The 10,717-nt window shown below is 39.0% G+C and overlaps 1 protein-coding gene across 2 annotated transcripts in view; it reads right to left on the bottom strand.

Moving 5' to 3' along the window:
• The window catches only part of LOC107675359 (tomoregulin-2-like), a 67,011-nt gene extending 64,459 nt beyond the window's left edge, over positions 1-2,552 (bottom strand). For both annotated transcript variants that reach the window (XM_016469663.1, XM_016469664.1), the window contains exon 1: positions 1,898-2,552. In XM_016469663.1, the coding sequence (XP_016325149.1) occupies positions 1,898-2,081 (184 nt within the window). In that variant the 5' untranslated portion in view covers positions 2,082-2,552. The remainder of the gene's footprint in view (positions 1-1,897) is intronic.
• Positions 2,553-10,717: the final 8,165 nt, after the last annotated feature.

The raw sequence follows: 10,717 nt of genomic DNA, 5'->3' as shown, positions 1-10,717 counted from the left end.
TTTTTTTTTTTTTTTTTTTTTTTTACTTCAGACCTAATAAATGCAATGCAATGTCCAAATGTATAGCCATTCTGTTTGCTGTGTGCACTAATTCAACAATAATGTAAAGGAACTGTTAACCTAAACAAAATTAAATCCTGTAAATGTGTTCCAAAACAACATAGGACACCACTGACTTTCATAAAACAAACCAAATAAAAAACTTTTTCAATATACAGTATATATATATATATATATATATATACAGAAGAAAGAATTGTTTGTCAATGTGCTAACAGCTGTTTGAATAACTGTCACTAAATGCTTTTAAATGGCACCCCTGACAATCTGATGATAAGCTATTAAAAACTCACTTTATAATAATTCCAAACACTGGCCACACCTGTTTGAATAGATCATTAGCTGTAAACCTGTTTGATTCTGGCAATTAGTGTTATGTTTTTTTTAGTCTGCACTGGTTGTATGACTGCATTTGTCAGGATTTACTAGGAAAATTCATCATATATTATCAACACCTTTTTGTAAATCATCTAAAGTGGCCTTCAGGCATGCCTGTGGTAGAGCTTCCCACGTCTCGTGCATGCCATTGCCATGAGTTGTACAACCAAAGTGCAAGCAAGAGGCAAGGATAGACGTTTTGGAACGACACCTAATTGCCCACGGTGACCTGCTGATTGATAGTGAGGCGCCACGGCGGGAAACTGAGCAGAAATATGCGGCGAGTTCCGAGCCTCTCTCTAGCCTCAGGGCGCGCATGATGATTATTTCACGTGTATCCGTATCTGAACGGCGCTCTGACAGTGAGGGTGAGAGGTCGCCAAAATCCAAATCAAAACCCGCTTAATATCCGAGTCTACAACGGATTGATGCTCCAGATTACTATGCCGGCTTGATGGAATTGTTGCCAAGAAAAGCATGGCTTCTAAAAGGATACTTACACGTGCATTCTTCAAAACTGAAACCTTTTAAACTTGACCAAAATATCGCCACTTGTTCACTCGCTTAAGTTTAAAACATGTCCAATACAAAACGTATTTTTTTTCCAATATAAATTATGACGTTAAAATCCATTTATTTAACGATATCCTCTATTGATGTAGTATTAGAAGGGATGTGAGAGACCGTATGCTTGTCTTTTTACAAAAAGAAAGATATAAATACGAGTTTTAGGTAAATGCGCAAAGTACACATTGTTCCAAACATGAAAATAAAGAGCAAAAGTTAATTTCCTCAGAAACTTCACAGGTGATTTAGACATAATGACCACAAAAGCCGTTTTTCTGGCCACATATTTTGATAATCTGCCTGTTTCTTAAGGTCCCCAGCGGTGAAAGCCTGTGTTTAACGTACAAGCGCCCGTTTTTCTTTTGAACGCACTGAACCTTGAAAAACAGGTCAATTGATGTAGCAAATGTGGTATCAGCGACAGTTCGTAGACTAAACACGGTTTCATAAGTGCGAACAAAAACGAGCCATTTAAGCAGCAAGAAAAACAATAATCTGAAAACAATAACAGCTGACAGTTTATTGCGACGAATAATAACGATTATAGATAGACTGGGCTATGCTACTCTCATTTGAGGCGAATAGCTAATTGAGTGGGAGAAAACTGTTCATTTTTGTTTCAATGAAAATATCATTATTTACATATCGCTTGAGAGTTAAAAAGACGGTTAGTAGGACAGAAATAAACTATTTACGCGGTAACGCAACAACGCTCATAACTAAAACAGGTCTTCAGCATTTTTTTCAGCAGCAGTGAACTGCTAAAGCTTTCATCACCACACATCCATAACTTATGCTACTTGTATGACAAACAGCCGTTTTCCGTTGCCAAGGTAACGTCAAACCTTATTCTCTTCAATGCAAGGCGCAGCGGACTTCTTGAACATCTTACCCGAGCAATTCCATCCAGTTGGAGTCTGACAGTCGCTGAGAGAGGACGGGAAAGCGCCAAGTTGTTGCACCGGGAAGGTGGCGAGAAAGGACAAGACTGCAATCCATACCCAGTGACCCACTATCCGGCTCCACTGGTGCGGACTTCGGGGCTCATGTAGGGCCGCCGCCACCGTGACACCCATCTCAGTTCCCCCGACACTGCTCACAGACGCGCAACGCCAGCCCTGGTCTTAATGTTGTCAACTTTGCCGGTGCGCTTAGAAGCCAAGAGAGGGACATTTTCCGACGGAAGGAGTGTGCCCCATGAAGCAGTTGTTTCTGGATGACCAGAGCGAAGATCCGCCCGAAGCGAGAGGGTGCAGATGCGGAATGAGAGAGGTCTGGGTGCGATGGACAGGGGAGGAACGGTATCGGGAGGGAAGTGGGTAAGCGAGATGTTCAAAAAGCAAAAATCAAAAGACGAGAGGGGTGTTTTTAAAAAACCGAAATGGGGCACAAAATCATATATCCCATTTGAGTGACATGCCGAAGTTACAACATCCACTGAAGCGCTGCTTAGAGAGACTGCCCTCCGTCCTCAGTCCGTGCGCTCGCGGAGAGCCGTGAGTTTGTCAGAGTCTCGCGAAGAGCCATTCTTCTGTAGCCTACCTGTGAACCACAATAACGCACTGAAGGCGAGCTGCAGGTTTCCAGACCGCTTCGGATCACGTGTTCTCAAGGAACCGGGAGGGGCGGGACGATGCCGCGGCTCTGATTGGTCGAGAGGGATGCAGGAGTGTCAGGAGCGAGGCGATGGTCCAGCTCGAGCATATCGACGGCCAGTGCAGAATAGTGTATGTACCCTGTAGTCGACTTTAGCAGGGCTTTGGTTTTTAAACGCGTGGGCGAATGGCCATGCCGAGAAAGTCTTCTCAGTAATTGAGCACTGCTGCTCTGAGCACGATGGCAGCAGAAATCGATTGGAAACTTGCAGTGCTGTGAAATGATCCCCGTATCCTAAACAAAAGACTTACAGCATTAGATGAGAGAACCGAGGGACGAGTTCACGACTGTCTGCGTGTAAGACGCTAGTGGATAATCTCGGCGGTGGAAATAGATATGCAGAGACGCTTTAATGGATACAGGTCGCGAGCTGAGCATTAGAGATGGCTTTTTAACGACATTTAATGACGCAACATGTCTCAGAAAAGCTATTTTCGCAAGGTGTATCGACGATGATAAAAAGCAAGCACATTTCATGTTATCGACTTACACAAAGTAGGCTACAGCTGATCTCTTAATCAGTCCAATAACGCAGGCTACTATGCGTGTTGTTGCACCCTAAATAGCTATAGGACTATACACGAAACCTTAATACCTGAGCAAACTTGAACGGAGTGCAACAAATGTTTTTTTTTTATTTTTATATAAGATCTACTGTGTCTTATTTATTTCTTGCTGATTCTTAGAGAGGTAAAGTTAAAGACTAACCCCCAGAGAGAGGCACAGGGAGAAAAGCACAAAATATTTGTACCCTTATGCCTCATTTAAAATGTGACATTATATAACAAAACATCACAACAAACACATTTATCAAAAAAGAAACTTGAAGAAAGCATTTATGACTGAAACGTGTGTTTGCAGCCAATTATTTGTAAAACGTGTTCTATTCTGAAATAGCCAGCTGAACAAAGGATTTTTAATAACTTTTGAAGTGTGCCTTGGACGCCCACCACCCCACATAGCATTTCGTTTGAAGTGTGTCTGTACACAGGCACAGTTTTTAAGCAAAAGATTTAAAAACGTTGATTGATTATAGATTGATAGCTATGGTTTGATATTTTATTTCATGCAATTAAATGTGTTTTTGGTGCTTAAGTGTACAAATACTAGGTACAAAAACCACTGTACCTTTGTTTGACTGTTTCAAAAAGTGTCCATCCCTATGAAAGATTTAATTAGTCTGATTGCCAAAAAGCCCAGTTTTGGTCTTATTGGACCGTAAAACCTTCTTTCAGCTGGATTCAAAATTCTCCAGAAGTCTTCTGATAATCTGTAGCCAAGATTTTTAACAGTGGTTTTCTCTTTGCCACTTAATAAAACTGCGAGTGGTGAAGCATCTGGGCCACAGTTGTACAATGCAGAGTTTCTCCAGACTCCTTCTGTAATTCCTTTAGATTTGTCACTGGTCTCTTGTCTTGGTGGCCTCCCTTACCAGTCTCCTTCTTAGTTTTTGAGGATTTACCCACCCTCACTGTTACAAAATAGTTTGACTGACTTTCTTCTGTGTAAAACAAAAATACAATAAATGTTTATACAACTCATTCTCACAAAATGAAAGCAGCATTGATCAGGGTTCTGAAAAGCATCATAGAAGTTGTCCAGACTTAGTGGTTTAGGTTTGGTTACAAGACAGAGGAGAACCGGAGGCGTTTGATGTTACTGACACCAAATCTATGGAAGGCAATTTCATATAGAATGGTTTTAGTCTTTGAAAGCTGCAGATGGTTTTTTTTTTTTTTTTTTTTGGTGTTTTTAGTCCTTACAGGGTTAGAGGTACAACATTTTCATCTTTGGGTGAATTCTTCTTTTCCCAGAGCTTTTTAACTCGCTGGCCTTTATGAAAACGAATACTCTGTTTATTTTTTTTTACTAATGTAATTCATTCTGAAAGCTGTTTGAGTGCAGAATAAATGATGACAACATGCTGACATGACTCATCGATCAAATTCATGTCAGCAAATAAAAAAGATGAACAAACTCAAATCTTTATTTTTATTTTTTTTACAAATGTTGTCATACAGTATGTGTTTCCCAATAAGACGTCTTTAGTTACTTGCGTGTTTTCTCTTTAAGTGAAGAGCACATTTGGAAAAAAGGTTTGAAACCTATTGCTTGAACAGTATGAAGTTGGACTTCTGGGCATGTCCTCGAGATAAATTACGATATACTCTCCACTGTTCATTTCACTACTACCTGATCATTCCCACATTTCTCCTGGAGTCTGGCTCCACACCAGCTCAGAATTATTAGCATGGTTCAGAGCTCCTCTGGAGAGCAGCTGGCTCTAGGCTATCACCGGCAGACACTCTTGACAGATAAAACAACACACCCTTGCCATAGGATTTCTGTAGTTTTCTCAATGCGGTATCATGTATCACATGATGGATCTGACCTTGTAATTACGACTATGGAACATTAATTAATCATTCAGTTTTGTAGGAGGCATGGGAAGGTTCATGTCCTTTATAGGACCTGTTCAGAAATAGGAAGAAAACTGATAAGAGATACTCAAACCAACAGCAATGTTAAAAAGTGGAGTTTTGGAATGACTATATTGCATTTTTATGACAATTATTTAATTGGAGTTGAGACTTGACATCTTTATTGCTATTAGAGCCATATGAATAAACACCTTTAAAAAGGTGTCTTGGCAAGTCTCCCTCAGCTACTTTTAGTAATTTAGTATAGCAAAAAAATATTCAGGATCAATGAACACCAAGAATTCAACATTTTCAAAGGAATATATACGGTATAATGGGGGTTTAATTAAGAGTATGAACAAGTAATGGTGTCAAAGATAAAACGATAAATTAAATTTAGACTAAGCTTTCTTTAACCTGGACTTATTTCACAGTCCCATCCTCAGTATATTCTTCCCGTCAAAGGTAAAAGCACATTTACTGTATTTGTGGGCCACTGTTCAGTCCCAGCATTGGTTTCTGCATTACAACTGTCCCCATTCCACCCAGTTAGATCCATACCTTTTTTAAATCATTTACATCATATCAAACATGTCATCTCTCACCCGGACTGGAAAAACCCCCTGTGGAACATACTTGGAGAGTTGACATGGCAACTGGAGCCTCATGGTTTCATTATATGTAAGTCTTTGCTGGAGTATGGTGAGCAGGGTAATGAGGAAGGCTGCCTGGGAACTGGTGAGAAGGTCACATCTCTGGAGGGAGCATGTGGTGTTTGAGTCTTCTAGCAGCATGGGATCTGTTAATGATGCAGGAGTTTTAAAATGCTCCCTTAAGTTCTACTGGTGCTTTGGTAGCCCTGCTGAAAAGCTCTTCTCTTTATCTGTGCATGTAAAATAAATGTCAAGCATATCATGTTAATAAATTATGGATATTGATCTTTTTTACATGGGATCATTTAAGAATGTATTTTCTGATATTACTCTATAAAATGTTAAATTCTTAAATTCATACCCAAGATGCCTGTAGTTTGATATTATTAATAATTCCCATTAGAACAATAGCTCAGTAAGGAAAATTGTAAATCACTCATTACATAACAGTTGTGCCACAGGCATGCAATCTATATTCCATAGACTCTAAGTGAATAATGTAGTTATTTGGAGATATTTCTGAATTAATTGATTCGTTTTCACAGTTGAACTCCTGCTTACAAGCTGAACAGTGTTCTTTTTTTTTTTTTTACTTATTCCCTCATAATACAGAGTCGACCAGATGTTTTTGTTCTCTGCTGCTGGATATTGCACACACATTTCAGTACAGCTGTGGATTTTCTCAGCAGTAACAAATTGATTGCTATCCTCCTCCTTGGACATCCCAGACAAATGCTAAGAAAATGATATGTCTGGTTGGGGATATTTATGAATTCACTGATTTACTTCCACTTTTGAACTGCTCAATGCAACAAGCAAAACCAACTGTTGCCAAATAAGAAAATTCCCAGGGTTGTTGAATAGAATACAAGTTTGATATTAACTCTTATTAGTGATGTAACTAATATAAGCAATTAATTTGCTCAAAACAAACATTATTTACTCTTGTTTGAGAGACCCTCTTCCTGAAATATAAAGGCAGCTAGCTATATACATTTTCTGTATAAATATTTTCCAGTTAAAATGTTTCTTTCTATTATTAGGGTGACACTGCTTTTTATTCACAAATAGAGTAGTGAAGAGAAACATAAAACTACGGCTGGCTGTCATTTACATGTATATACACATGCATAAAATACATTTTACCCGGTTTCTGACCGGTCTTAAAAAGGAAAGAAACAATTAAAATAAATATGAACGTTAAGGCTGTGATACACCAAAGTGGCATCAAAGAATTAGTGGTGACAAAAGCTTATTGAGTTTTCGCCTCCCGTTATGTGTGTCTGGGCTAAAAAGTTGCACTTGAACACACTGCAAATGTCTACAACCAACGGCCAAGGATGTACATTTTTTACCTGCATGAAAGGAAATAACAGTCTGTATCTGCAGGTGGCAGTAGTCTGCATTCATCATTCAAAACGGGAAACCGAAACTAGGACTGAGGATCTACAAACTGTAAACAAAGCAGCGTTTGATTACAATTTAAATAACAATCATATTGATCACTTTCTTCATTCCAGACGGTCACGTCGTTATGAACATATTTGCGTATTGCAATGCTCAGGTAAATTGACGTAAAATTAGAACAGGTCCTCTTTACTTCATCATTTCCTCGCTAAGCTGAAGCCATTCAAAGTGAGTGAACATGCTAAATCGGCCAAAAAGCTGCCAACTAGTGCTGACAGTATGGAACAAACCACAAAAACTGAGCTGACAGATGCTCAAGGATGGCCCGATGTTTGTCAAAGCCCGACTGCCAGTTTGGTGTGTGGCCTTTAATGTGGCATGATTCTGTCTGGCACAATATCAGAATAGTGTATCCCTTCACACAGATTTATAAAATGATCATATCAAAGCATCAATAAACATACCAACATGCAACTTCACACCTCTAAATTGATGGACCACATTATCGCCACACAAGCTTGAACATGGCCAGGTTCATGAACTCTTTAATCACAGCCCTGTCACTCCATAACTCGGCCATGGGTGAGTCTCGCCAAACGGCTATACTTATGGGTTACTGCCAGTTCAGAGTCTTATCGACAGCAGTAAAAAATAACAGCACCTTTGGCAAACTGCCACTTCCAGCTGTCGGCCAGGGGCCCTGAAGGCCTGCTGTGGCACAGACTGACAGAGAAGGTACTTGTTTCACACAGGATACGAGATGACAATGTGAAATACGAACATTGAGACGGTCCCATCTAGTAATTGGTGAACACTATAGTAGAGTTTGGATTAAAATAAATATAAGGCACAGTGAAAGTGGATGGTGTCAAGTGGCTGTCAAGCTCCAAAAAGAATGCAGAAAAAAAGTATTATCCATTGCAGTTTATTGTGCATGAATGCAACTGAAGATGAGAGATATTGACTGGCAAGCTGTTATCTGAATGATTGCTATTCTTGAACTATACCAACATGTAAACAAACATGTAATCAACTAGATATCAGCTTATTAAAACTACACAGCATCTATTTTTTGCTTGTAATCTATTGATCAGAAAGTTCATTACCAAGACGTTATGACCTCATGTGGCTTTTAAAGAATGATGATCAACAATCACGTTACAAATGCTTCCATTTCCAGCCATGATGGTGAGTTAAACCCAACTGCAACTTTATTTACAGCTAATGCAGCTTCTTATCTGAAGCAGAGAAGCAAATTATATTTGCTGTTATGTCTTCAATCACTCATTAAAATTAAGCTAATTCCTATGATGCAAGCGACATAATCACTGCAGATATAGACTCTGCCTGTAGAAGTGCTATTTAAAGTAAAGATGACTCAGGTTTTGAACCTGAAAATGAGTGTTAATGTTGTAGCACTCCAGCTTTAAAAAGATGAATTTCTGAGATTCTCAATGCACTCGATAACACATCTGTAGTGGACAAAGTAGTGGAAACTGGAAATAAAAGCAAAGGTGTGAAGGACAGAAGACTGCCATAATGAAATTGCACAGGCAACTATTCTATTAACCTTCTAATGACTAGAGGATCAGTCAAGGACCATGAAAAATGCATTATTATCAAGAACTGATGTAAAAATGGATTTTATGTTCATTCATTCATAGCTTAAACTGATGTGTGCTATAAATTTAACCATTATTTTGATCTTTGAACTCTCCCTGAACCTAACATTCATATTAACACTAAATTAGTAAATAGTCGTAAGAGTCAGCTTCTAGACCGAGACCTACAGATGTCTGATAACTATAGTATATAGCTTAATGCCTAAACAAAGACCATACTTTAAAATGCTTATTAAAAAGGCTTAGGATAAGTTTATTTTAAGTTTAGTATAAGTTTATTAATTGAAATGATGTCAAATAATTTTGAATGATAATGAGAGATGAACATGGCCATTTTCTTTTATGGAGCTAAAAAGTAAGTCTTGCTCCACAGAGGAAAGGAAGAGGTTGAAGACACTTCAAAGCACTTTGATTTCAAAGAGTTGTCAGAACGATTTCTTTAAACATTTTAATAACATTACCATTTCTATTTTAATAACTACCACTTGCAGAGTTAGAGATCAGTGATTAATACACATGATTAAGTAGATCAGATGCTCTGATCTAGGTAAATTACTTCAATTTCAGGGTGTGAATTTACATTAAAGCTGTCATTTGAAGTTTTCATCACTGAAAGGACTGAATTAAAAAGCAAAACTTTTTTTTTTTTTTACAGTGAGATATATATGATGAGAAAAAAGCTACAGGTACTTTCAGATTTCTAAACCTGTAAATTTGCACTTGCTGAAACTTTAATTTTCTCAGTTTTTATTTCTTATTTATTTTTTATTTCTTCTTTATTTTCCATTAACTGAGTGTAATTTACAGCAGGTGTAACTCATCCACAGTAGGAAAAAACCACCACAGCAAAGTGTTCGTTTGGAAATCTGAGCGACATAGTGCTTTCTGATACTTCGTGAGGCTGAGCGAGCTGCCTGCAGAAATGTCACGCTCTCTGGCTGTGAAATCCAACTCCTCCTTCTCCTTTTTCTGGCTAAGCTGCTACACTGAAAAATATTGATTCACCATGGGGACACACAACAGCCTTATCTGCCGAACCTTTGTGCTCCACAGGCTTTACCCATCAACCCCTGCATGCCTCATGGGTTTATTGCAGAAGTCTTTAAGCGCCACAGGCTGCCTCCTGTGGACATTAAAGCAACTGCAACAGCACTTGTGAACACTACACACCAAAACAAAACAGTATGTCAAATCTATCATATATCTATCTATCTATCTAATCTTGCAAGAAATAGTGGTTTTACAAGCCTATATATGAGATGTTGTATAATATCCATATTCTTAAATATTTCCTTGTATTATTGAGCTGAACATGCCCCCACATACATTATGTAAACTGACTGCATCACTCTGCCCTGACTGAATCTCCTGAACTTCTAAATCATGAACATTTCAACTAATGTCTTTTGCTCCTAGATCCACCCACTCAATGTGAAACATGCGTTAACATTTAAGGCAGTTAGTGTGCATTTTCTTATTCAGTGTAACTTACAAAAACGTACTCGGTTACTAACGTAACCTCGGTTCCCTGAGATACGGGAAGTACTGCGCCTTCCTAGACGCATATGGGAAAAAGCCTTTTTTCTCCTGAACTGAAACCTTTTTTCATTCACGCAGTGAAACTGCACGGCCATTGGTTCGTGCAGTGTATTAAAAAACAAACCAATGGCTAGGCAGGGGAGCTGCACAAGCCTATGGCGACGAAGCCCGCCAAGCCCGCCAGAATGGATGGTGCATCTGGATATATAAGCGGGCGTTCGCCACAGGATTCTCAGGTTACTTCGACTGAAGCGACGACTGAGTCGTGCAGTTACATAGCACGGCTAGCAACGCAGTACTCGTTCCCGTATCTCAGGGAACCGAGGTTACGTTAGTAACCGAGTACGTTCCCTTTCGATACTACACTCGTACTGCGTCTTGCTAGACGCATATGGGAACACAGTACAATCACGCC

This window comes from Sinocyclocheilus anshuiensis, unplaced genomic scaffold (genome assembly GCF_001515605.1).
Source record: "Sinocyclocheilus anshuiensis isolate Anshui unplaced genomic scaffold, SAMN03320099.WGS_v1.1 scaffold656, whole genome shotgun sequence".
NCBI classification, from domain to species: Eukaryota; Metazoa; Chordata; class Actinopteri; order Cypriniformes; family Cyprinidae; genus Sinocyclocheilus; species Sinocyclocheilus anshuiensis.
This window is presented reverse-complemented; position numbering and strand designations above follow the sequence as displayed.